The 27,678-nt window shown below is 39.1% G+C and overlaps 1 protein-coding gene across 2 annotated transcripts in view; it reads left to right on the top strand.

Moving 5' to 3' along the window:
* The first annotated feature begins 3,043 nt into the window (after window positions 1–3,043).
* Window positions 3,044–27,678, top strand: part of XPO7 (exportin 7) — a 40,503-nt gene continuing 15,868 nt past the window's right edge. Inside the window, exons 1-16 of one of the 2 annotated variants that reach the window (XM_038573902.1) lie at window positions 3,044–3,190; window positions 3,709–3,855; window positions 6,084–6,177; window positions 6,893–7,059; window positions 8,033–8,125; window positions 10,737–10,841; window positions 12,198–12,363; window positions 12,961–13,034; window positions 14,652–14,771; window positions 18,260–18,406; window positions 19,558–19,730; window positions 21,492–21,685; window positions 22,147–22,252; window positions 25,008–25,143; window positions 25,664–25,737; window positions 26,911–26,991. In XM_038573902.1, coding sequence (XP_038429830.1) covers window positions 3,170–3,190; window positions 3,709–3,855; window positions 6,084–6,177; window positions 6,893–7,059; window positions 8,033–8,125; window positions 10,737–10,841; window positions 12,198–12,363; window positions 12,961–13,034; window positions 14,652–14,771; window positions 18,260–18,406; window positions 19,558–19,730; window positions 21,492–21,685; window positions 22,147–22,252; window positions 25,008–25,143; window positions 25,664–25,737; window positions 26,911–26,991 — 1,898 coding nt within the window. In that variant the 5' untranslated portion in view covers window positions 3,044–3,169. The remainder of the gene's footprint in view (window positions 3,191–3,708; window positions 3,856–6,083; window positions 6,178–6,892; window positions 7,060–8,032; window positions 8,126–10,736; window positions 10,842–12,197; window positions 12,364–12,960; window positions 13,035–14,651; window positions 14,772–18,259; window positions 18,407–19,557; window positions 19,731–21,491; window positions 21,686–22,146; window positions 22,253–25,007; window positions 25,144–25,663; window positions 25,738–26,910; window positions 26,992–27,678) is intronic. The other variant, XM_038573903.1, reaches the window with a different exon arrangement.

Here is a 27,678-nt window from a genome sequence, read left to right as displayed (position 1 = left end):
GGATGGTGGCTTATCATTTCAGGTGGTACTGGTGGCTGTCAGGTTAAAGATGTGCTCTACAGAAAACCTACAGATCTGACTAGTCAGATCTTTGTTTTCTGTTCAGTACTCAACATTATTGGGAAGGTCATCATATCCTTCCTAAAATTGACTGTTCTAGTCTGTGATTGGAAATCTCCAAGTAAAAATTTCTTTAAGCAATGAGGTTAATTTAAAAGAATATACTGGTAGGCTTTTTAAAAAAGCAATATTTTGCAAATTAAAATAAATTCCAAAGTATTGTGCATCTAATCCACAAACAGTCTTCATTCTCCTCTAATCTAAAGGAAACTCTTCAGGTAATCATTATATTTTAAGAGGTCTGTAGTCCCAGTTGGTTGCACTTTATATTGAAATGAGACCAAAGGAGTTTCATTTTCCCTATTCAAGTTTAAAAGACTGGATAAAACAATATTGTTTCTCAATATTAGTGAAGATACTTTTCTTTCAATACCTTCATCTTAACTATCTCTGCTGAAATCAGTGTGGTCTACATTTGGGGGGTTCATCTTATATTTCTTGTACTAAAGCAGTACTTTACTAGTGGAAGATCGCCTTTCAGTTTCATGAAGTATTTCACCCAAATGTGCTTTTCTGTTCCAGTGGGACCAGATGGAAGTTTCTTTGTGGATTATACATTTGACAATCTCAGGAATAGAAAATAGGCAGTCATTCTTCTCTGGAGGCTTTTCTGGCATCATGTTATAGTTGTCCTCAGTATGAACTGGTAGATGGGAGAAGGTTTAATACAGGTGTTACTGTGCAAAGGCGAAAATGCTGTTATATGTTGTTGCTATCCTAAATGTGAAGTACTACTTTTAAAAGCTAATCAAATAATTGTAGGATAAAGTGTTTTATTCAGGGTCCCAAAAAAAGGTGATTCAGTATAATGTTAGATTTGCTTTGTAAACATTAGGATCCAGAAGGGCATAAAGATAAATGTGTCATTCTCCCTCATTCCATGGGTAGCATGGGTAACCCAAATAAAATAACCCTGTGGTTTTAGATGTTTTCACTAATTGTTTAGGAAAACAAAATTGTTCCCAATTCATTCTGGAAACACAGATACAAGGCTATAGATCTTCAAACTGTTTGTGTAAATGGTCAAATTACTTTTTTTTTTTTTTTTACACAGACTTGTTTCTTGAGCTGAGAACTCACTAACAGACTTACTCTGCAGTATGCTTTTGTCTGCTGAATTAAAACATCAAAAAACAACCACCGAGAAAACCCATCATAACCTATGTGTAGGTTTTTAGCAGTAAGAAGCTACTAGTGACAGATGCCTAGCCATTGTCTTGTGAACAACTTTGTTGTAATAAACATAAACAAGACATGCACACATGAGAGTGCTACTCTCTGATGAGAGTAGCACATCTCATCTACTCTTGATCAGACTTTAAGGAGAGTCATTATACCTTAAGCAGCATGACTATGTACAGAATGTCTGAGCTATTGGAAAGCTCCAAGTGTGTGGTGGCTGTGGAGTTACGAGGTGGCTACTGCTCCCTAATACCGAATACCAGGTTTTATAACTATTTTCAGTTTTAGTTAGGGTGACTTTCTGCTGATGGCTTCAGCGTTAGCCTTCTTTTTTTTTTTCCTTTTTTTTTTTTAAAGATTTTATTTATTCATTTAACAGAGCACAAGCAGGGGGGAACAGGAGGCCTAGGGAGAGAGAGAAGCAGACTCCCTGTGGAGCAGGGTGTCTGATTCGGGGCTTGATCCCAGGACCTGACCCAAAGGGTAGACACTTAACCAACTGAACACCCAGATGCCCTGCTTTTTTTTTTTTTTTTTTTTTTTTTTAAGATTTTATTTTTAAGTAATCTCTACACCCAGCTTGGAGCTCGAACTCACAATCCCTCCCCCAAGAGTCACATGTGCTACTGACTGAGTCAGCCAGGTGCCCTGTGTAAATCATTTTTTTCCTTTTTTTTTTTTTTTTAAAGTGAATCATTTAATGGGGGGTGGGGGTGGGGGACCAGCCTGCTAGGTTGAAACAGAACTTTGCAAAGGAAATTTAATCCCTTGCTTAGGAACGTGGGGATTTAAAATTAAACCTATTCATTTGTCAGTAGGGTCATGGACCAATATTGCAAGCATATTGCTTTCACTGCTGTTTACGGAATGAATATATGTAATGAATTTGCCTTATCCTCTCTATTCCTTGTGTTTATAAGCTTGTGAAAAAATCAGGTACTACTTATGCAACTTCACTGAGATTTGACTTTGCAAGTACAATTTCCTCTGCGCTTTTAAATTCAAGAAGGTATTAAATGAGATTCCTGAAAGTCAGAGAGGAACAAATTAAACCTAAGGCTAATCTGAATCCCAAGATATTTTGAAGGCTGGTGGGTTGGTTTTGTTTTGGAGGTAGAGGTTGTTGTGTCTGATGTTGGGGAGCTCTGAAGTGAGACTTGCTGATCAAGTATTTGTCAGTGTCAGTATTTGTCTTTCATGTTTCTTTTAGGTTAATGTTTGAAATTTATTAATCAGGTTGAGTAAAATAGGTACCTGCCCTAAGGGCTTTCCTGCTTAGTGGAAAAGCTGTGATTTATAAAGTAACACCATAATGAAATAAAGTGATCACAAAAAGCCTTGGGCAGAGAGGCTTTGTAAGCAATTGTAGACTATTTACCCAGGTCAGTTTGTTTAATTATTATTATTCTTGCTGTTCCCATCAGAATTGTCATTTCTAATAGTAGGATCCCTCAAAATGTTTAAACCAAATCTTGCTACTGTAGAAAATAGGCTCATATTTCTTCTTAAAGTCCAAACCGTTTCTTTAAAGACTAACAGATGTTTGCCCTCCTCTTCAGTCAGTGAAAGGTGACAGTTAAGTGAACTCTTACTGGTTTCTTTCCTCTTTGCTTTTCAACACCACGTTTAGTGGAAGTAGATTTGTATCCCTTTGGGTTTTTGACTGAAGCACACACCCATCTCCTTCCTGCCTCCCTGGAACTGGTTCAAGATTTGGAGAGAAGGGTTTGTTTGGGGGCGTTTCCTTGGTCTTATCTCTGTCTGAGCATATGCTAGGGTTGAATTTATTTTGACCCTTCCACTTTAAATTTGGAACCGAAGCAAGAGTTTAAAGTACGACAGGAGAAGAGTCTGCTGAACTTTAAACATGAGGGATCCAGGGAGGAAGGTGCGTACATGCATTCAGAAGCCTTCTCATAGAGGTTGGCCATCTTTATTCGTATACATAATTTTAAGCTGATAACTACTAGGCAAAGGGAAATATTTAAAACTACATTAAGATATATGTGATGCTTATATTGTGTGCTTATGTGCTTAATTTTACAACAATGCCTCCAGTATTGAGTTTTGAAATTGATAGCAGAAAAAGTCAATTCTGAGTTTTTATTTGAAAATCTTTTAGGAGGATGAGTATTTATAAGGAAAAATGAATATATCATCTGTGACTGATCTCCAGTGGAATGACTACAAAAGTATAGATGTTTTAGGCATTTCATCATTTTGTCTTCTAAAGCATAAAATTTAAGAAGCTATAAATGGTTATTATTAGATAAGATCACCCATGTTCTCCTCAGAGTTGAGAAACAAGTATCTCTCCATTGCTTATTACTTACCTTTGTCTAGTGGTTTTGTGCATGGTACTTTGAGTGGGCTGGACTGATTTCTTCCTTGACTGATCTTTTCCAGAGCCTGGCCCAACTAGAGAATCTGTGCAAACAGCTTTATGAGACAACAGACACAACCACTCGACTCCAGGCAGAGAAAGCCTTGGTTGAATTCACCAACAGCCCTGATTGCCTGAGCAAGTGCCAGCTACTCCTCGAAAGAGGAAGTGTACGTAAGATTTGAAGAATCCTGAAGGAGAAGAAAAGTTTAGGAAAGTGTATTCAAAGTTTAAGGGTGAATTGGGATAGCTTGTGTTCTATAACCCTTCTAGGTGCCTCTGACTTCTTAATTTCACCTTTAAAAAGCACCATAGCTAGCCACCAGGTTGACAGTGAAAGGACACACAGCCTCATCAGGAAAATCTCATTGAATATATATTTTATTCTGTCATTTTTCATCTTGAATCAAATTTCTGGGACTTTTTTCTGTTTCTCACAATTAAGTACCACTTCATATCCTTTACTGACAAGACAGAGCTATATATGAATGATCCTTCCTACCCACATAGCCCATGTCACTGTGCAAGCACCCCAGTGGTCTCTGAGGCCTCCTGTATACCACAGCTGCTGCTTATTGCCTTGCAGGCATGAGGAGTGGGGAGGAATCCACAATGAAAACCACAAGTCATTGTTTTAAAAATGGAATCAGAACCTCTTGGAGCTAAAAATGGCAGTGTAGTGATCAATGTAATGCTGTCAGTGAGACATAGTTTGATTCAATTAGCATTTGGGGCAAGAGGGAGGTCTTAGAAAGGCTAAGTAAGAGTCCAACCAGGGCATCCTGAAAGGGCCCTGAAAGAGTCAGAATCCCAACTAGACTAGCAGCTAGCATTCTGCTTAAGACGGGAAGGATATGTGGAAAGAACAAAAGCAGTTTAATTTGTTTTGAAGGTAAAATTCTGGATGACTTCATGTTTGAATTTTCATTGACAGTGTTACAGTATTTGTTCAGTTGGCTAAAAATTACCCTTCAGTAGCTAAGAGAGCTAACTCTTTTTCCAAGCATAGGAAGGTTACAGAGTCCTGGTCAGAGACTATATAGTGCTCTGTTCCATTTTTGCATGTAGTATGTTATGTATTTCTTTCCAGTCCCTTAATCTTAGGATTGACCCACTTATATTTGTATATTTTGTGCTAAAGGTCAAGCATAACCAGCTCTTCCAGGTGACTTCCACTGGAGCCATACAGTATCATCTCTGACACTGTTAATTCCAGATCTTCATGTTGACAGTCAGTAAATAAAACAAGCTGCAATAAAACAGGATTGGTGTGGTACTAAAAACAGTTATAGTGGATTCTTCCTTCTAATCTCTATTGATTTAGCAGATTTATGGAAACTATGTATAAAAACCACCTAGACGTTGTATAGTGTATAGTTACAGTTGTATGTTGTATTCTATAAAGTAGCCTCTTGCATTATTAGTGTTTGACACACCTGCTCTAATCAGTTTAAACCATATTCAGGGGTATTGAAAAAAAACATGTCGAAGTCACTTCATAGATTTTGTTTAAGCATAAATTTTTGTTTGTAACTGGTGGTATTATGCAGTGCCTGTGGATAGCCTAGTGTTTTAAGGATTTTTAATGTTATAGGAAATTGTCCTTGACCTTTGATTAAATTATTTTTAGTGGGTCTGAGTCTGTCCCTGTTATAGGACGTTATCATAATAGAAACATGTGGAAGAATTCGCACATGGCTCTTTTTTATACATTATGGTCAGTTGGAATGCTCTGATTCTCCATAAGTTTAAAACTCATAAAATCCACATGGGAGAATGTGCTAATACTGTACTCTTGCATATAGGGCATGATTTTTCTTTCTCATAAATGTTATAAATTTACTTTAAAACTAGCATATACATCTCGCAAAACTGGATCTGATTGATAGCCATGTTGATGTAAAGATGTAGTTGCACAATGTAGTGGTTCCCTCTGACACTGCATTGTTTTTGTTTTTGTTTTAACTTTCTAATGGTATACTATAGGAATACTTTGAGTTGAAACTTTTTGAACATCACTGTAACAAGGCTTTTAACAGATTACTTGGTTTAAATGAAAGAAGAGATCCATCTTCTAAAGATTTGTCTTCTTAATAACTCTCTGAAATGATCTTCTCTAGAGTGGGCCCCCTCTGAGTGATGCAGAATCTGCACTGGATTCAGTTCAATCAGGCCATTCACTTTATACTGTACCTTGTTCATTACTGAAATCAGCTCAGTGAACATATACTCTATGTGGGACTCATTTTTCCTTAGACCCTCTAAAATGCAGAGGATCAGATAGGGCAAAACTGATTAATATTTCTGGAATCTGAGCATAGATCTCCAAATAAAAAACCTCGTGACTGAGTAACTCAATAAAATTGAATTCTGAGTCCTTTTCCTCATCTTTCCACAGTCCTCTTACTCCCAGTTACTGGCAGCTACATGCCTTACAAAGCTTGTATCACGCACAAACAACCCTCTACCATTGGAGCAACGCATAGATATTCGTAAGTAGAGAATCTGTTTTCAAGAAATTGTATGTTTAATGATATGCTAGTAATAATTAAATGTATGTTTGATAATGTTCTGAAATTGGTAAGCATAAAAAATATATAGAATCTAGTTTTTTTCCTAGAATTTGGGGCTTTTGAAAGTATAGAGGATCTGATATAATTATTTTTAGATAAAGTCCTAAGTCATCCCATTTGTTAGGAGATTTCTTTCCTTTGGTCCCTACTACCACTATTAACTAAGAAAAATATTGTTAAGAATTTTGAATTCTGTACAAGCATGTTATTTAGCTATCTAGGAGTAGATTCACAGTTGCCATATTCCAGGGTCTTCATTGTGACAGGTATAAAATCCTGAATTAAAAAGCCTACCAGTCATAAATTCAAAGTCCCATTTCTCAGTTGCATTAAGAATTAAGAGAATATAACAGAAACAAGAATTATGGAGACTTAGGAGAAATGGTTATGTTTTCTTTTTTTCTTTTGTATCTCCAGTTACAACTCTTCTTAAAGCTACATTATGACTTGCACTTTCTTACTGTTAGATATATCACCATGTTAGAAAGCAGGGAGAAAAAAAATAATAGAAGAAAACTAAGGCAATCATGGGAAATAAGCTAAATTTACCATTTCCTGGATGTTTAATATATTTAAAGATGTGTGCCCTTCCCTGGCAGAGATTTCCAATTATGTGGATTTTTTTGTTTTGTAGGGAACTATGTGCTCAACTACCTTGCCACTCGGCCAAAATTGGCTACTTTTGTGACACAAGCACTTATTCAGTTATATGCCAGAATCACAAAACTGGGCTGGTTTGACTGTCAGAAGGATGACTATGTCTTCAGAAATGCAATCACAGACGTCACAAGGTTCTTACAGGTACGATGTGTATATGTGATGGAGTAGGAATGTGAGAAGCAACATGTATTTGCTTATATAGTGATCTACTTTTTTTTTTAAATTACACAAAATGGAATTATTTTATACAGTCTCTTCTATGTCTTTTTTACCTTTAATGTTCCTTAGCTTTATATGTTTATATGTCAGCACAAACTCCATTTTTTCTAATGCCTATATACTATGCCAGTCTTAAAATACCATAACTTAATTAACTAATGTCTTATAGGTGGACCTTTAGTTTGGTTCTATACTTTGTTAAGTAGACACATCAGTGAATATCCTAAAATAATTACACCTGTCATACGTGGAATAAGTATGTGTTTCTACGGTGAATTCCTAGCCTTAGAATTATACGGTCAAAGGGATATGTGTATTTTTGGCTTTCAAAGATATTTCCAAATTATCTTCAAAAAAGTTGTGTCCTACAACAATTAAAAGAATGCTTGCCTAGTCCTCTGTACCTCCACCCTAGGAACTCAGCTGTTTATTTTTCCAATATTTAATAGGTAAAAAGAATTAGCATTTCAACATTTGAGTTATGAATGAGACAGAACAAATGTTCATGTTAATTTACACTTTTTTTTTTTTCTGTGAACTTCCTATTTACATCTTCTGTAAATCTAGTTTTTGGTCTCTTTGTGAATTGTATTACACATCTACTTATTGCTTAACTTAGATGTATTTTGCCAGTTTCTCTTTGTATAATGGGTGTGGTATGATGCCATGAGTATGTTTTAAATACAAAAGGTTTCAGTCTTGATGAAGTCAAAGTTAGCAGCCTTCCTGTGTAGCAGTTAACGTTTTATGTCCTGCAAAGCAACAGCCTTAAACTACCTTATCTGGGCGGTTTTAGTAGCTACACAGGATTCCACCATTTCCAAAGCGTGGCTGCAATTCCGTTGCTGAAACCTAGCTACACGCACCAACCTGTACCTTACGTTGTTTTTACCAGGATAGTGTTGAATACTGCATCATTGGCGTCACAATTTTATCTCAGCTAACCAATGAAATTAATCAAGTAAGTGCTACAGCCTTCCTCATTGAAGTAAGTGCCATATTTTTTCTTAGTATTGGTGTTTTCTGCTATGTGTGGGATGATCTTTTTTGGCAGTTGTGTGCTTTTGCGGTAAGTGATTAATGCCCTTTGAAACAATAGTTCCATTGGGTTTTCCTCTGTAAGTGCAGCCTACCTCATTCTTAATGTCCTGGTCCTCTTCTGTCTCCAAAACATTTTATCCTCCACCAGCTCTCCTTGCTGGTATTAATGTTCATTGTGAGAGCTGAGAGCAGCTGTCCTAAGTCAAAACCTTAATGAATTACTGCTTTGCTAATCAAAGAGAATGCATCCAAAAAAGGGATCACAGAACTAGAACCAGAACCATTTGTGTGCCACTTCTGCTAAATACATTAGTATGTGTTTATAATCCTTTAAAACTCAATTCCTATATGCTATTATTAAAGACTTTTCTGGTGATCATTTTAGAATGCATAAAGCATTCTTCTTAATACCAAATAATTTTTTGAGTAGTCCTTGATGTCACAGGTTACTACAGAGGAAACACCAGTGGCTTTCTTTCGCTCTGGCTTTTTTTTTTTTTTTTTTTTTAGTCATTTACTTTTGTATCCAGCTAAAATTTCGTAATTATTGAACAGGCCCCTATTAATATTAGTTGTGACATCTCACCCTTCAGTCGCAAGCTGTGAATTACATTGGCATCACTGTTGCTATTGCGCATATTTATGCAGATCTGTATATTAACCCTGAGAAATGTTTACTATGAAGCAGTACTATTTTAAATGCATCAACCTCTGGCCATTTAAACTCTCTGTCACATGCGATCCCCACTATGGTCAGTAATATCAAAATAATAAAAGCTTGTACTTCTGAGTTGCTGATGTGTGGCAGGTGCTGTTCTAAGAAATTTACTGATAGCAGCTAATTTTATTCTCACAATAATCCAGGTTCCATCACCATCCCATTTTCTAAAGAAGGAACCTGAGGCACATAAAGGTCAATAATTTGCCTAAGGTATCACAGGTAGCAAGCAAGCATATCAGAATTTAAAGCCATATAGTCTTAGTACGGAGCCTGTACTCTTAACTAATTTACTATTGAACCATGTTACCTTTGTAATAGGAGAGTGTGCATGCTGTTAATGTTCTCCTCTTTGAAGCTTGTACCCCCCCAAAATACACCAGTCTTGATATTTTGAACTCCAAAATTTTATTTGTCTTTCTTAATAAAACAATAGAAATATGTGTAATATATTTAATGTGTGTAGTTATTCTCTGTATTATGATCAGTGTAAATGATTATATATGGAATATGGTATATAATCTGGCAATGCCATATTATCCAAGACATTTATGGTAACACAGTGACACTGAAGCTAGAATTGGGAGGTATTTTGAACCTCTGCCAAACTTAGTTTTCTTTTAATTTTTTTTTTGGTCGTCAGATTTGAATCAGAAAGCTTATTTCTGTTATCCCTGTTTGAACTTCGAAATAAAATCAAGGGGAGGGGTGCCTGGCTGGCTCACTCAGAAGATCACCTGACTCTTGATCTCAGGGTCGTGAGTTTGAACCCCACGTTGGGTGTAGAGATTACTTAAATAAAGCCTTTAAAAAGAAAATCAGGGAGAGTCTATAACCTGATTGTCAGAAATCTTGCTGTATTCTTTAATGTGCCAACGGCAAATGAACCCCTTCTCAGATAAATTGATTGGTATATAGAAGAGATTTAAGCTTTTAGTAGGTGGTTGGTCTAAAAAACCCCCTGGTTATGGTTTGGTGCCTCCCTTTGGCCCAGGGCGCGATTCTGGAGTCCCGGGATCGAGTCCTGCATCAGGCTCCCGGTATGGAGCCTGCTTCCTCCTCCTGTGTCTCTGCCTCTCTCTCTCTGTCTGTGTCTATCATAAATAAATAAATAAATAAATATTTAAAAAAATAAAAATAAAAATTCCCTGGTAACCTTGAAACCCCTTTATATTCCACTTACCGAAGTGCCTGTATGTCAGGAACAGAGGGCATACTAAAGAAGTAAAAGAGCCTTTAACCACAAAAAACCTTAAAGTTTGGCTGAGAAGAGGGAACAGAGGAAAAAGTGAGAGACCAATGCAGCCCTTCAATTAAGTGCTCACTTCTGGGGTAGAGACTATGTGTTGAAATAGGTTAGAGAAGGCAGAGGGTATTATGGACTATTGTCAGCATAAGTTCATGACTGTCGGTTAATGGCTGCTTTGGAAATGCTGTGGTAACTTTAGCCCTGGGTAGATTGTTTACCAAACCCAGTGCCACTGTCTATTTCTGAGACAACCCACAGTATAACATGTTAGTAATTATTAGCACTATCTGCCAGCAATTGGTTAAATTTTACCTCCCTAAGTGCAGAGGAAGTGAAAACTTGGCAGTAGAGATGCTTACCTCTTTTTCCATCTTCTGTCTGTAAGCTAGAGACATATCCTGGCTAGCTGTTAGCAGCTTATTATCCTTTGCATCCTCTCATTATACATCAGTTAACAGTGGTTTAAACATTAAAAATGTATTTTGTATGTAAGTTGATTTTATTAGAAATCCCACTTTATTTGAAGTCTACATGAAATATTTTTCTTTGCAATTAATTCTAAAACTTGGATTGGCTTATCTTTCTGCACAGGCCGACACCACCCATCCTTTAACCAAGCACAGAAAAATAGCCTCTTCTTTCCGAGATTCATCGTTATTTGATATCTTTACACTTTCCTGCAATTTACTAAAACAGGTGAGATTATAGGTTGGGCCCTGCTTCCCAGTCCCCTTTGAAAGGATGAGAATGTGTGAGGACCTGTTAAAGATCAGCTCTAAGCTGACCTCTCAAGAGTTGGTACAGCTCTCACCGTCTTTCACGAAACACTTGTCTCCAGGATGTGGAAGAAAGTGCCACACTGACCACAAACATTAGAGAGGGGATTGGAATCACCTTATTTCAGAACTGTTCCCCTAAGCAAAGTGCAGTAAGTGAACACGTATCCCAAAGAATCTAGTTTACCACAAAGTTTGGGATTTTGTTGTTTGCTTTTTTATACCCACATAAAATCTTCCTGCATGGAGGAAAGGCATGTTAGCTTTATGGTGTTTGGATTCTCAGAGCTCTAAAAGCAGGTTCAGACTGCATTGTTAGCATACTGAAACGGCTGGCTCCCCTGCCTCCTGCTGAGTTACAGGCAGCACATAAACAAGCAACATCTGTAAGGAAAAGTAGGTTTTGAATTTTTAACATCCATCTAGATTTCATAACCCGAAGGGGCAGACAGTTACCACATAAGGAAATTACCTGTTTTAAAACAGAAAATGGGTGCTGAGGTCCATTTATGGATGAGTTTAACTAGAAAGGAAATGCTCACCTATGTGTCGTGCACATTGATAGCAATCTGTAGGGTCCCTTGTCCCCATAGAAAGCTAAATGAGGTTAGCTTCTGGCTGTCTCTTCATTTTGGGTTGTCTATTTGGTTTGGTTTGTTGTGGGGTTTATTCTTAGTCTCATTTTCCATTATGCTTCGAGTTTTAGAAGCAAGTTTGGATTCTTTGTGTTGTCCCAGTTAACGATGTTCATTTTTTTCCTCAATTGCGTAGTTCTACCTCAGAACTCCCACAGTCCTCGAGTTGGGCAAGCTGCCTGGCAAAAAACTATTGAACCCTCTAAGGTGGGGAAGCTTTTGATAAAACTGTAGATTGACTCCTCCTGGCCGATACCATCAAAAATAATTAGCCAACTAGTCACTGAAGTCAAAGGCCCCATCTAGAACTAACTAGGATCTCATAGCGAATGGAGTACCCACCCATCCCATATTGCTTCAGAATCCCATGTGTCCACTATGTGTACAACATGTAAAGAATACATGTCAAAAGGAAGATTTCTTTAAATACCAATTTTATGTTTTTACAGTAAATAAGAAGCTAGGATTTTCATAGTGACGTTAAGGTGACACAAGTGCAGCATCTTTTGCAGGGGAAACATCATTTTGTTGAGTTGAAATACTGTCCTCCTTTTCTGGCTTAACAGCCTTCTCAGGAGTCTGGCAGCCAGTTGGAAGAGAGGAGTGATTGTTTGGGCCTCATTATGTGGTAATTTTTACAGGCTTCAGGAAAGAATCTAAACTTGAATGATGAAAGTCAGCATGGCTTGCTCATGCAACTGCTCAAACTCACTCATAACTGCCTAAACTTTGATTTCATCGGCACTTCTACTGATGAGTCCTCAGATGACCTGTGCACAGTACAGATTCCCACCAGCTGGAGATCAGGTAATAGCACTGTGCCACCTAGAATAAACTGCTGCCCACCCCTACATAACGTCTGCAAGACAATCTGAAGAACCCCTGACAGTCCCTTGCTGGCTTTTAGAGGAAACTTAGAAGGTCAGCATCTGTCTTGAAAAAGGGAGATAGAGAGTGTTGGATGAATCTTACAGATCCCTCAGCTTGGGAGAACTTTGAATTACTGGGTTACTCACAGATGTGAGTTTGACCTTCTCACATTCATCACCTATAGACTTCTGTGATCTTACTCATTTCAGGTCACTTCTAGATTTAAACATAAAATCGGAGAAAAGAACTTATTTTTGTGTTCTTCAGGATCAAACTTCTTCCTTTAAACACATTCCTGATTGTCTTAAGTTCTCTGAGAATCATAAGAATGAATCTGCTCCTTAGAGGAGCTAAAACCTAGTACTTTAAAAAATGAGAAAACAGGAAAAACAAAGAGCCCCTTTTAGCTTATCAGTTTGAAAGGAAATAAACACTGAGAAAAGCAGAGGATGTGCCCCCTAATACATAGTGCTGTAAGTATGCCGCTAGCAATGAGCAGACGCACTCAGTAATGACTCCTTTGTCTCTTTTCAGCATTCTTAGATTCTTCAACTCTGCAGCTGTTTTTTGACCTGTATCATTCCATCCCTCCTTCATTTTCACCTCTGGTGAGTCAGGCCCACAGTTTACAAAGCTAACCTACTACTAGAAAGTAGCAATGGTGAATGAGCCTTACGCTCCTTCATTTTGTTGTACCAAATCACACAAGTAAAGCATGTGATACTAGGAATACTAGGGTTAGTTATCTAGCCTTTTGTGGTAAAGCTCGTGGCCTAAAAATTCTTGCAGTAAAGTCTTAATTCTCTTTAAATTTTTCCCGCTAAAGACAAATTGCTGCAGATGTCAAGGCTCTTTTGGTCTCATCTTGAATCTGACTTTATACTGTACTGTTTGAGAACAGCCACAGGCTACAGTAGAGGAGGTTCAGCTTGTATTATCTAATTAAAAATTATCCTGCCCACAATTTTTGAATATCCTTCAGGCATGTATTACATGAGTGCTAACTGGAAACTGTAAGGGGAAGGCACATTTGTATACTATCCTGTATAACATTCGAGAGCTCTTAGAATGATGTATTTCTCCTTTAAAACAGTAATTACCATCCTCAAATCTCAGAGTTCATCCAGGTCCTGAAAGACACCGGCCTAGTATTTCAGATTGGTATAAAGTGCTACTGTACGAAACACAAACAAAACAGTAAAGTAATGGGTGTTTTGCTTAGTACTGTTTTCCTGGTTATTATGGTACTTTTCCAAATGTAGACCTTAGCACTAGTAGAAACATGAATTCAATATTGTTTGTATCATTAGGTTTACTTCAGGAAAAGGTAGCTCACTCAAGAGAGGTAGTTTGTGAAAGGCCAATTGGTAAAGATGTGGGCAACACTAAGGGAATCCGACAAGGAGTGGTGAGGTGAGGTACACCCTCTAGGGGGTTGCAGTAGTGGGGAGCCCTAGTGGGCAAGAAGAGGAAACGCTGGAAAGAGCTGAAGCTGTGATTTGGTGACAGCTGGGAGGGGACACTGCCAGTCATGGCCCAGCCAGGGGTCCAGAAGGGATGCCTCTTTTCTTCCTGCCTTTAATCTCTCCCCAGTACTTTGCAGTGATTGAAGCCTACTAGAGGCAAGAGGGCAGCGGAGCTCTGGCCACTTACTGGTGGGCAGAAGTCAGCCTCCCAGGGAACAGAGCAATCTGGAGAATGATAGAAGATAGATCTGGAGGGGCAAACAATATTAATATCTAACACAGTGGGGAAAGGGTAAAATGTTTTCAGTGTAAAGCCTATTCTTTTTCAGGACACAGATCTAATTCGGTTATTTCATTATGGCAAAACCTGATTAGCCAAAAGTCTTAATGAAGCAGGGAAAACTAAAACTTAAACTATGAACTGTATGGTATTTTCAAGCCTTAAATATATATATCTTAAGAACCAAAGAAGCCATTGGGTGGTCAAAGAATAATACTTAATTTCCAGACTATGAATTTAACTAGTTAGCATGGTAACTTGTATCTAATTATCTTTTTCTTTTCTTTCAATAAAGCTTTTTCAAGTATTGTTAGCTGCACCTTCCCTAATCTTTCTATATCATTATAATGGTAGCAGAGGTTGAAAGGATAGAGTTAGTGGCATATGTAAAGAAGAATATTATAGGAGGGGAGGGGGATAGTCTGGAGTAGCCATATCATCTTTTAATTAGTTGTGTTTGGGTTGTGCCTGCTTTTTAGGTATTATCCTGCTTAGTACAGATTGCCTCAGTCAGAAGATCCCTGTTTAACAATGCAGAGAGGGCCAAGTTTCTCTCACATCTTGTTGATGGTGTTAAACGAATACTGGAAAACCCACAGGTAAGAGTTTTGAGAATTTATTTTTATTTGAATACATATATAAATAATGTATGTTGTGCATGTGTATGTATGTAATTAGTATATGCCTTTCTGTTGGGTCAGAAGGAGATCCATCTAAAGGCCACACTTAACAGAAATCCTAGAGAGTCATTCTTCAGATTTAAGTGAATCTGTATCTGTAGACAGATTCTTGAGAGTGTTTACCCAAATGGGGAGCTTGTATCCTCTAGCATCAGAAATGCAGGAGTTGGGGGAAAGGATACTTTGACACGAGAAAATAAGGAGAAACCTAGTCATTTTTCTCCCAAGAAATTAAGAATCTAGAGTTTGGGTTTTGTTTTTGTTTCCTTTTTTTAATGTACATTATTTACCAAAGTGTATAGGGCTGCTTTTAGGTAAGAAGGGAGATATTCCCATTCCAGTATTCATTCCATAATTTGATTGCCCTTTTTGTGTTTTTCAGTCCCAAAGGTTCCGCCAACGCCTAGTTCTTTTAAAGTACTACTTCTCTACACTAGGAAATACCATATAAGCATTTCATTTTTAAATATACTCAGTTCTGTCCCTCTTGGTAATAATTCTTTTTTTAAATTGAAGTTCATTGACTCAGAATGTACATTAGTTTCAGATGTACAACGTAGTGAAACGATTCTCTATGTTATGCCATGCTTACAAGTGTAGCTCCCATCTGTCACCACAGAATCCTTTTACAGTATCATTGACTATATTCCCTGTGCTGTGCCTCATCCCCGTGACTTCTTCACTGCATAAGTGGGAAGCCTGTGTTTCCCACTCCCCTTCGTCCATTTTTGACCATGTCCCCAGTGCCTCCCCTCTAGCTACCCTCAGTTTGTTCTCTTTATTTATGGATCTGTCTCAGCTTTTTTTGTTTGTTTGTTCTTTTGTTTCATTTTTTAGATTCCACATATAAGTCCTATGGTATTTGTATTTCTTTAACTGACTTAGTTCACTTAGTATAATACCCCATAGGTCCATCCACTTAATCGCAAGTGGCAAGATCTTGGTCTTTTTTATGGTTGAATAATATTACATTGTATGTATATGCATGTATGTAGGTATACACACACACACATACCACTTATTCTTTATTCATTTGTCTATAGTGGACACTTAGGTTGCTTCCATAGCTTGATTATTGTAAATAATGCCACAGGACACAGAGGGTTGCATATATCTTTTCAAATTACTGTTTTTGTTTTCTTTGGGTAGATAACCAATAGTGGAATTACTGGATCATACAGTATTTCTATTTTTAATTTTATGAGGAACCTCCATACTGTCTGCCACGATGACTACACCAGTTTGCATTCGCACCAGCAGTGCACTTGTTCTTTCTTGTCTTTTGGGTCAAGTTTTTAGGTTTTTTTGTTTTGGGTTTTTGTTTTTGTTGTTGTTTTGCTTTGTTTTTTATGCCCCTATGTGGGCTCCCTGTTCAGCAAGGAGTCTGCTTCCCTCCCTCTGCCCCTCCTTGTGCTCATGTGTGTGCACATATACGCTCTCTCTCTTTCTCTCTCTCAAATAAATAAATAAAATCTTTTTAAAAAGAGGGATGCCTGGGTGGCTCAGCAGCTAAGCGCCTGCCTTCAGCCCAGGGCATGATCCTGGAGTTCCAGGATCGAGTCCCACATCGGGCTCTCTGCATGGAGCCTGCTTCTCTCTCTGCCTTTGTCTCTGCCTCTCTCTCTGTGTGTATCTCATGAATAAATAAATAAAATCTTTAAAGAAAAAGAGACGCCTGCATGCCTCAGTGGTGGAGTGTCTGCCTTTGGCTCAAGGCATGATCCCGGGATTCCAGGATCAAGTCCCACATCAGACTTCCTGCATGGGGATCCCTGGGTGGCACAGCGGTTTGGCGCCTGCCTTTGGCCCAGGGCGCAATCCTGGAGACCTGGGATCAAATCCCACGTCGGGCTCCTGGTGCATGGAGCCTGCTTCTCCCTCTGCCTGTGTCTCTGCCTCTCTCTGTCTCTCCCTGTGTGACTATCATAAATAAATAAAAATTAAAAAAAAAAAAAAGAAGAAGAAAAATAAGACTTCCTGCATGGAGCCTGCTTCTCCCTCTGCCTGTGTCTACCTCTCTTGTTCTCTGTGTCTCTCGTGAATAAATAAGTAAATAAAATCTTTAAAAAAAGAGAGAGTACATGCTCTAAAAAAGTAAATAATTTTTTTAAAAAAGTAATATGCTTTAGTGACTGAGCCAGACAGGTGCCGCAGTATTTCTGTCTTTTTAATAACTAGCTGTTCTGACAAGTTGTAAGGGGATATCTCATTGTGATTTTGATGATTAGTGATATTAAGCATATTTTCATGGGTCTGTTGGCCATCTGTATGTCCTCTATGGGAAAATGTCTCTTCAGATCCTCCCATCATGTTTTAGCCAGATTGTCAAGTTGCATGAGTTCTTTACGTATTTTGGATACTATCCCCTTATCAGATATATCCATTTGCAAATATCTTTTCCCATTCAGTAGGTTATCTTTTCATTTTGTTGATGGTTTCCTTCACTATGCAAAAGCTTTTTATTTTGGTATAGTCCCAATAGTTTATTTTTGCTTTTTGTTTGTCTTGCCTGAGGACACATATCCAAAGAAATGTTGCTGTGGCTGATGTCAAGGAGATGACTGCCTACTTTCTCTTCTAGGAATTTTATGGTTTCAAGTCTCAAGTTTAGGTCTTTAGTCCATTTTGAGTTTATTTTTCTGTATGATGTAAGGAAGTGGTCCAGTTCGGCTTTTTGCATGTTGCTGTCCAGTTTTCCCAACACCATTTATTGAAGACTGTTAAAAAAGCATTTATTCATTCAGCAAATATGTAGAGCACCTACTATGTGTTAGGGATATGGTAGTGAACAAAATAAAGTATGCTAATCAAGGAAGACCAACGTAAGAAGACAGTTAAATACGTTGGTATAATATGCAAACAAATCCAAAGTGTTTGATTATAAAGTAAATATATAAACATACTAGTATAAGATCTTTAAAACTTATTATAGCAATGATAATATAATGTAAATAAATTAAGTATTTGTGTAACTTTGCCACTGAATATAGTCTTATTTACTGATAAATTTGACAGATGTAGAAATGAAAATTTCATGATCTTTGATCAGTGGGAAGCAGACAGACCAGTCACATCCTCAGTTGTGCCTCTTTTCTATTATTAATCAGCTTTACAACTTTAGGCAAGTAATGTGATCCCTCTGGGCTTCCATTTCAGACTTTAAATTGAGGCTCCTAATTTCATCTCACAGGATGATTGATAAGAACAGATGAGATAATAGATGTGACCATCCCTTTTAAAAGTTACATCTTTAAAAATTGTTTTTAAACCATTCTATAGATGTATCTTTCTAAGTGAGGGCATGTAGCTCAGATTAAATGATTGTCCCCTCGTGCCATCCCAAATGTCATTCTGGAAGTATAGTGCATCACATTTTACATTTTATTTTCCTCCTGTGCTGTCACCAGAGTTTATCAGACCCAAACAATTACCATGAGTTTTGCAGACTACTGGCCCGATTGAAGAGTAACTATCAACTGGGAGAATTAGTAAAGGTGGAAAACTATCCTGAGGTCATCCGATTGATAGCTAACTTCACAGTGACCAGCCTACAGGTTTGTCTTTGATTGTTTGTCTCTCTTTACTACACATTGGAACCTCTTCTCTTGCTCATTGGTTTTAAACTTATAAGAATACAGGCATACCTCATTTTATTGCACTTCACAGATGATACTATGTTTTTTACAAGTTGAACGTTTATGGCAACCCTGCATTGAGCAAGTATGTCGGTGCCATTTTTCCAACAGCACTTAATGTCTCTGTGTCACATTTTGGTAATTCTCATAATATTTCAGACTTTCTCCTGTTTGTTATAGTGATCTGTGACCAGTGATTACAACTGCCTGAAAGTTCAGATGATGGTTAGCATTTTTAGCAATAAGATATTTTTTAGTTAAGGTTATGTACATTTTTTTTAGACATAATGCTGTTGCACACTTACTAGATTGTAGTGTAAAACATAACTTTCTTATATGTGCTGGAAAACCAAAAAGTTCATTTGACTTGCTTTATAGCAGTGGTGTGGAATCAAACCCATAGTGGTATCTCCAAGATGTGCCTGTATTCCCTTTTCTTCCCCCAGGCAAAAATGAATATAAATTTAGGGCAACCCTGCAGAGTAGTTACTGCAGCCTGCTTGTTTGCCTAACAAAAGTGCAAGGAGTTTGGTTAGAGCAGCATGTGGGAGCTGCAAGGATAATATTTACATTATCACTCTAAAAAGGGAAGACTAGAACAGAGAGCCAGACAGAAGAATAAAGAGAAAGCTAGTGGCCTCTTTCATAGTCATGTAATATAGGACAGTGGTTCTCAAATTTTATGGCTTGCATCAAAATCATCTGAGGAGTTTGATGAAAAATACAGGTGCTGTGTTTTACCCCCATAATTTCTTGCTTCGGTAGGTCCAGGTGGATCCTTGGTGTCTCTGTGTCTAACAGGTTCTCCGGGTGATTCTCATGGATACTAATGTTTGAGAACCACTTACACAAGACTTTCCTTGTGGGAAGGCTTACACAACCAGCGTAGAACAGCTCTTTTTATTAGATTGTTAATCTCTGAAATACTAATAAGCACATTACATGAGTTGTCATGCACAGAACAAAGCCCATAAACATTTATCCCTTTTTTTTTTCTTAAGTCAAGTAGAATGGGACTAATGTGTACAAAAAAATGAGAATATGCCTCCTACTCTTTTGATTTTCCTTAGCACTGGGAATTTGCCCCAAATAGTGTGCACTATCTCCTGAGCCTATGGCAGCGGCTGGCAGCCTCTGTGCCATACGTGAAAGCCACAGAGCCCCACATGCTGGAAACTTATACTCCTGAGGTCACCAAAGCCTATATCACGTCCCGTTTGGAATCTGTGCACATCATCCTGAGGTAAGGAAAATGAGACAGCCGCATGGTGTCAGACTTGACAGAGGTCAGACACCCAGTTGTCAAGAGCGCACTTGACTTGGGCCTCCTTGGAGCTGACTCCATATTAACGGCCATTTCCTCATGTCAGCCAAATAGCAGGTGGAGCATAAAATCTGAGAACAGGCTTTCTCTGCAGCATCCTGATTCATAGCCCCCTTTTTTGCCCTCCTTAGCGATCTCTTTGAATACAAGGTATATAACAATGTTCTCTTTGTCCTTGGAGATGATTTCTTTTAAACGTGGCAGGAACATTTATAAGCTATAGATGATAAGAATTATCTATAAGTTATAGGTGCTCTAATTTCTTGAAGAAATTGGTGGATAAATAAGATGACACAATCCAGAGCTTACTAGAAGAGGGAAGAATCCTAGGCAGCTGATTATCAATTTCATGGTTTCTGTCTACCTTGACTGTTAACTGGACCAGAAATCTCTACCCAAAGAAATGTTAGACCTTTTCAGAAATGACCTATATAAATGAAGTTACTCTTTGTTTAGGGACCTTTCTTGTATATTTTTTCTGTTGGTTGTTTTTCAGGGGAATTTACTTGGACTCTGAAGGTCTGGGTTTTTTTTAAAAAATCAGGTCTTAATTGGCTCAGAGTCAAGTGCATTTAATTGTCATAAGAGTTATAGGCTCAACTACTAATGACTTGAATCATTTCAAAATCCAAGTATTTGTGAAGACCACTGGAAAGCATTGTTCTATCAGCTACATAGTTTGTTTCTGAGGATTCAGCTGGTTTCAGTGAGGCATTGTTGAGGAGTGATTACAGGTGTGGGCTCTGGGCCCAGAGAACCAATTAATAACCATGTGCTCTTGGGCAAGGTTATTAGAAGGATTAAATTACTGTGTCCTGGCCCAGTGTATGGACCATGGTACACACACAACTGTGACTCTTGTTGTATGGTAGTGGAGCTATAGCTGTTGGATTGTCATACTGTGATGTAGCAATAGACCAAGAGCTCAAGAGTATGACACAATTTTTAAGTCTAGGAGCCTAGAGAGAAGCTAGGACCTGGTATAGACCCATAGTGCCTCATCTGCGAGTCTAACATCCAAGATGTGAAAACTAAATTTTCTCATAAGTTTGGAATCAAAACTCATTCGGTGGCAAAATTTGTCATGCGCTGATAAGAAACCATTTATAGTTTTTTTAAAAACTGCTTTGTAAAAAAAAAAAAAAACTGCTTTGTATAACTATCCATGATGGTTCTACATTTTGCCACAGGAATATTTTATTTGATACACCAGAGTCCATTGAGGGTTCGTATCACATGGTAGAAGCATCATATTGACCCTTTAAAATCTGAAGATCTCTGAATTCCAAAACCTATCTAGCCACAGTGGCCTCACCACAGGGACAGGATATATGTAGTCCCAAAGGTTATTAGAGTCAACAACAAGCAAGAGACTAAAAACCAAGAGCATGGGGGGAAGCATAGGACTGAGAGGGTGGAGGCAGACGAATGTTACAGGAGCAGGAGTCCAGATCAGAAGGCTGGACACCAACACAATATATTTAAAGAAGACAGACGTTAGGGTGAAGACACCTGTCTTCCCACTTTTTGTATTTTTTTCTTGGTAAATGATACTGTTGGGATATGGGCCTCTGTCATTGGCAGTGGTGGCTAAATGCAGAAGAGTGAGAGCTGTTGTGGTGGGGTAATCAATGGCATATTTGAAGAAAGCCGCCTTCCTTCTTCTTCCCTTGGGAACAGGGATGGCCTGGAAGACCCTCTGGAGGATACAGGCCTGGTGCAACAGCAGCTGGACCAGCTGTCTACCATTGGGCGTTGTGAGTACGAGAAGACATGCGCACTTCTTGTGCAGTTGTTTGACCAGTCTGCCCAGTCCTATCAGGAGCTGCTGCAGAGTGCTAGCGCGAGCCCAATGGATATCGCAGTGCAGGAAGGTGAGTGGATGGGAGCTGTAGCCTGGAACGCGGTGCTCTCAGTACCACTTCACTCATTACCACCTCTCTTCCCTACCTGCCCTCCAAAAGAGCTCTTCCATCATCCATTACCTCCCTCTACACAAAAGAATATTGTGAGTAAATGCCACAGGGCTAGGGAAGAGTAACTGAAATTGTGTCTATATGCATGTATTTAACTTCAAGAAAGTACTGAACTCTAAAAATAATGACTTTGTCTGATAGGGGACCATTGGTTATCTGATGAATTTTCCCCTTGACATCACCTTTACCAAAGTTAGGGTAATAGCAATACTCGGTAAGAAAAGTTAGACATTATGGCTTTGCCATAGTGTTCTAAAGATTACAGAAGCTCATAGTAAGAAACGCACCTCACCATAAGGAAGCTTCTTCAATGAAATGACCACTATAGGGGACACTAATAGATCTCCTTCCTGTTGCAGGAAGACTGACGTGGCTGGTTTACATCATTGGCGCAGTGATTGGTGGCCGAGTATCTTTTGCCAGCACTGATGAGCAAGATGCTATGGATGGCGAGCTTGTCTGTCGGTAAGTGCTCTCATAGACTTTCCATTTCACTGGTGTGACTGCCACCCCTCTTTTTGGGTCCTAACACCACGAGAACTTTTGCATGCTTCTGTTAATGCTTTCCTCCCTGCTTATAGAGTGTAATCTCATGAAGCTGATTGCCCATGAAAATGAAGGACTGTTACAGGTCTAACTTTTAGAAGTATAGCAAAAATTCTACCTATAGTCTATACTGAGAAAACATTTGCAGTAATTCAGCAAAGAAATGATGGATACAAAATTAGGAAAACCAGAGTAGAGAGTAGCTTTTATCTTTAAGGACAGTATCTCAGAGTTAATGAAATGTGGATTGCTTTTGCCTTAGCAGAGTAAGACTGATAGGAAAATACAGTTCTTCAAATATCACCAAATATGGAATTAGAGTTTCTACAGCCTTTCAAATCTCTTGACATACACTTTTCCACCTAGAGGATTTCAAGTTATTTTGTATCTGTGTGATTCTCATCCATCTTTCTAAAAACCTACAATGAACATTTAACAATTTCTAAAAATTAACCTAACAGAAATAAAAAGGCAGGATTTTGGGAGTGCCTGGGTGGCTCAGTCAATTAGGTATCTGTCTTTGGCTCAGGTTGTGATCTTGGGGTCCTAGGATAGAGCCCTCCATCGGGCTCCCCTCTGTGGGGAGTCTGCTTGTCTCTCTCCTCTTCTCCCCTCCCCCTACACTTATGTACATTCTTTCTCTCTCTCTCTCTCTCTCTCTCTCATCTTTTTAAAATTTAAATAAGAAGGCAGGATTTTTTAATACTCTACTGCAGAGGTTCTCAAACCTTTTCCTCAAGACTATTCACCCCTTAAAAAGTATCGAAGATCTTAAAGAGCTTCCATTTATAAAATATAGCTATTGATATTATATTAAAAACTAAAACTGGGGTGCCTAGTTGGCTCAGTTGGTAAAGGATGGGACTCTTGATCTCAGGGTTGTGAGTTCGAGCCCCATGTTGGACAGTGAGATGACTAAAAAATAAAAAGTAAAACTGAGAAAGTTTAAAATTTTCACTTAAAAATAATAAGCCCATTACATGTCAGCATAAATAATGCTTAAGTATTATTCAAAAAAAATTAGAGGCACCTGGTTGACTTATTCAGTTAACCATCTGCTTTTGGCTCAGATCATGATCCCAGAGTCCTGGGATTAAGCTCCCAAGTCAGGCTCTCCCTTCAGGGGAGGAGTCTGCTCCTTCCTCTGCCCTTCACCCTGTTTGTGCTCATTCTCTCTCTCTCTCTCTCTCTCTCTCTCTCTCAAATAAATAAGTTAGTAAAATCTTTTTTAAAAAATTTTAATGAGGAAAGTGGCTTTGTTTTAACGTCTAGCCCAGAAGTCAGCTAGATTCTCCTATCTGCATCTGCATCCAGTCTGTCATGGTGTCACACATCCAGTAGCCCCTGGACAACCCACTGCAGCCTCCTATCAGAATGCAAGTGGAAGGGCAGATCATGTTACAGGATTGTGTGAGAACAGATTTCAACCTTGGGGACCTGCCACCCTGAAGGTTCTGAACTTTCAGATGCTCTCCTTGGAGATAAACATATTTTAACATGATGCCTTCAAATAGATTGATTCCCAGGCATTTCAATCCATAATTCTTTTTCTGAAAATCCTCATTTTTCTATTATCAGATGCCCATCTGCCCTTAGGTACCTTAATCCTGACCAAAGTCTCCATGCCGTGTCACATTGGCATTTTTTGAAGAGTTGAGCCAAGATTTGATAAGGATGAAAGCTAATAAGCTTACTGATGCAGCGGCCTGTGTGATACTTTGTGTGTCTTAATATATATTAAGTTTAGAGAGTGTCTTGGATACTGGTTCTCACACTGTGTGTTACAACATCATGCCTGAGTCTAATTTATTTGTGATATGTCAAAAACAGTCTACCTGTTCTCAGATCATCAGAATGACAAATGACTCACTTGTAATAACATTCACTCAGTATTTATACACTTGTATTACACAATTCCAATATGCTTTTTTGGGGAGGGAGGAAAGGCATGAGGAAAAGGGATGAAGTCACGGGTGACATATCTGTTCTTGGTCTTTGGAACTGTTATCTGCCTGTGGACATTGTCCTTCATGTGTCCGTTCCCTTCATGGCTCTGTGGGAAAAGAGAATGAGCTTAGTCTAGTCTCCCTCAAATTATAGATGCGGTACTGGGACTCATAAAACAAATTGCTTCACTTAGTCTCCCAAAAGTTTCAAGGAAAACCATTACCATGGTGCCAGTATTGTTTTATTTTTCCCCCACTATTTTTTTTTTAAGATTTTATTTATTTATTCATGAGAGACAGAAAGAGAGAGGCAGAGACACAGGCAGAGGGAGAAGCAGGCTCCATGCAGGGAGCCTGAGGTGGGACTGGATTCCGCGTCTCCAGGATCACACCCAGAGCTGCAGGCGGCGCTAAACCGCTGCGCCACCAGGCTGCCCTCCCCCACTATTTTTAAGCCAGTTATTAGTTCTGCCTCAGTCTACAGTCTCCGTGAACTGGAACTTTTAAACATCCAACCAGTCATTCATATTCATTCTTCAGCTGTGGTTCCTATGGGTCAGAAGTGGAGAGTTTTGGTCTCTCAGCAGAGCATAGAGCCTGCAGAGAATGCCCTTTAGATAGAATGGGTAAGGAGAGGAGACACATAGGACTACTTGAGGGTAGGTCAGATCTTCTAGAGTGACCAGGATATCCTGCTGTTGAGAGAATCATTGCTCTTCTTCCTCTAGGGTGCTCCAGCTGATGAACCTAACAGATTCTCGCTTGGCTCAAGCGGGTAATGAGAAGCTAGAATTGGCCATGCTGAGCTTTTTTGAACAGTTTCGTAAGATCTACATTGGGGACCAGGTGCAAAAATCCTCTAAGGTAACAGACTCTCATTTGGCTCCACTTGGTTCTCACTTATGCTTGTGGAATTGCTGACTGAGAAACATCTGATAATAGTTCAGACACAGATTTTAGTATCAGGAGTCCAAATGTCTCTTCTTCATCTGTAGAATTTTGAGAGATTGATTGGGACCCAGAGAATTGGGTCCATTTCTCTAGTGTTCCACGTGCTTACCAGATGGCCAGTCAAAACATCTGTTGATCTCAACATTGGCAGTTCTTGGTCTCTGTACGTGAATTGATGTCCAAAACAGCAGAAGGTTTTGACAGTTTGTAATGTAAGGGTTGAAGGGGACTGGTAAGATAGCTCAGCATCTTTCCAGTATCAAGTAATACTTAGTAACTAGCTTATCCCTTCAACAGAGACTTCTTCTACACTTTTGTCCATTTTCTTCCCACATCTAACCCCTGAATAAGAATCAAAACAATGTTGGGATGTGATTTTTTTCTAATCCATATTTTCTGATTACTTTCTCTTCCCTTAATAACACAACACCAGCTGTACCGCCGACTTTCAGAAGTTCTGGGCTTGAATGATGAAACTATGGTCCTAAGCGTCTTCATAGGAAAAATGTAAGTGTTTGGCTTGCCATCAGCAAGAGTCCCTTGCAATCCTGTTGCAACTGTAAAATGTGATATTGGCATTATGCTGCCAGTGCCTTGGTATTCCAGCATTGATCGTTTGCGTCAGAAAATTGTGCATTTGAGTGTGTGACAAGCTGTGCTTAGAGATATGGCCCGGCCCCAGAGCATTCCAGGCTTGTACAGGCAAGGATTTAATTTTGTTCATGTGGAATCTCATCTCTAGCTTCTGGAATCACCGGTGAAACCCTGTCATGGCATTAGCAAAATGGACCTCCCTCCCCAGTGATTGGTGCTCAGCCTCTCACCCAATCACCCTGCTGCCAGGGATGCCCAGAGGGGGCATTCATTTTCTGGTGCTGATTTCCACTAGGTTTGCCCCCCGCCCCTGCCCAAGGAGGAGAGCCCCACTTTAAAACAGGCTTTTCCTCTCAAGAAGCATCACACCCTTTGAGAGCCTTAAATCTGCAAAATACAGTACTATTTGAACTGTCTTCAAAGTTAGAGCTCCTAATTGGCCCTTTTTCGTTTGTTTTGTTTTTGTTTGTTGGTTGGTTTTTTAAGTTATACCCCTTTGTTCACATTTTTCCCCTTTCTGGAGCTCACTATCTCAAAGCACACGCTAGGAGCCAAATATTCTACCCAGGGCTGTGTGCAAAGTGACATTTTGCCCCCTTCCAGCCATCCCAATCCTAAACACTCATATCCATGAGCTGGTTAATAATTTAAGATGCAAAAAACAAAGGGGGTCTAAAGGACTCTGCCAGCCAAGAACCCGGAAGCAAGGGCTACTAGAATTCTGCAGCTGACAGTGGATGGTGCAGGTGCAGAATTGCATACGTCTGCATGTTATCACTGCCGCAGAAATCTCTTACCCTTGCTGCAGAAATCAGCCCTGGAGTGCCCCAGAATTCCAAGGGCCTGGGTATGGGCCAGTGTAGCTTTGGAACCAAGTAGTGAAGATTATCTGAAGGATAATTTTTCTAGTCAACCAAATGTAAGTACGGAGATTTTATACCCATTTTTTGTGGTTGTGATGTCTGTGAATTGGTGATGCAGATGTGTGGTGACTCTTGATGGATGATATTCTTCTTCTCCCAACCCTGAAGGAAACCAGGCATATCAAAAGTGTCTCCTGCTTTTTTTCTTCTTTTTGTCCTCCAGCATCACCAACCTGAAGTACTGGGGCCGCTGTGAACCAATCACCTCCAAGACACTACAGCTTCTCAATGACCTCTCCATTGGATATCCTTTTCTAAGCCAGCTTCTGTGCACAGCAGGAACTGTGGCTTGCCACCATCTTACAAATCATGGCCTCCTGCTGTTTCCACTTTAATTTAGTTTTATGTGTACTCAGGTATCCTCCATTCTCCTAGGAGCCAGAGGCAATACCCACACAGAATCCAGGGATAATTCCAGACTCCAGATATGAGCCACCCCACAGTTTCTACAGATTTATCCCTCGTTATTTCTAAGATCCAGAAATACCCAACAGATCTGTCCGATCAGTATACACTCTGTAGCCAAGATTTTTGGCTACAAAAATCTTGTACTCTGCATACAAGTGATGCAGAGTCCATCTTGATTTTGATGGTCTGTCAGCCTTTTGGTAAGAGGAGCCTGATTATAGGCTCTGCAATAAAAGCAGTGGTTATACTCCCTCTTGACTTGGACCAACTCTGCTGTAAAGTTTGAATTGCTCGGAGACAGCCTTCTACAACCAGGGGTCTGCCAGAGACTAAACCCTGTAAAAATGAGTGACTTTTTCCTCAATCATCCCAAAGTTTGTACATAGCTAGTACCATTCTAAAAGCATAGGAAAGAACTTGATTCACCACACACAATGCATGCCTTAGGCTGGGATTTAGGGCTTAATTCACTTAGAAGCAAGAAAAGCTACCCTAGGATATTCTTGGGGGAAACTGCTGGGTT

Source organism: Canis lupus, chromosome 25 (assembly GCF_011100685.1).
Source record: "Canis lupus familiaris isolate Mischka breed German Shepherd chromosome 25, alternate assembly UU_Cfam_GSD_1.0, whole genome shotgun sequence".
NCBI lineage: Eukaryota > Metazoa > Chordata > Mammalia > Carnivora > Canidae > Canis > Canis lupus.
Note: the sequence above shows the minus strand (reverse complement) of the source record. Positions and strands in the feature narration are given on the sequence as shown.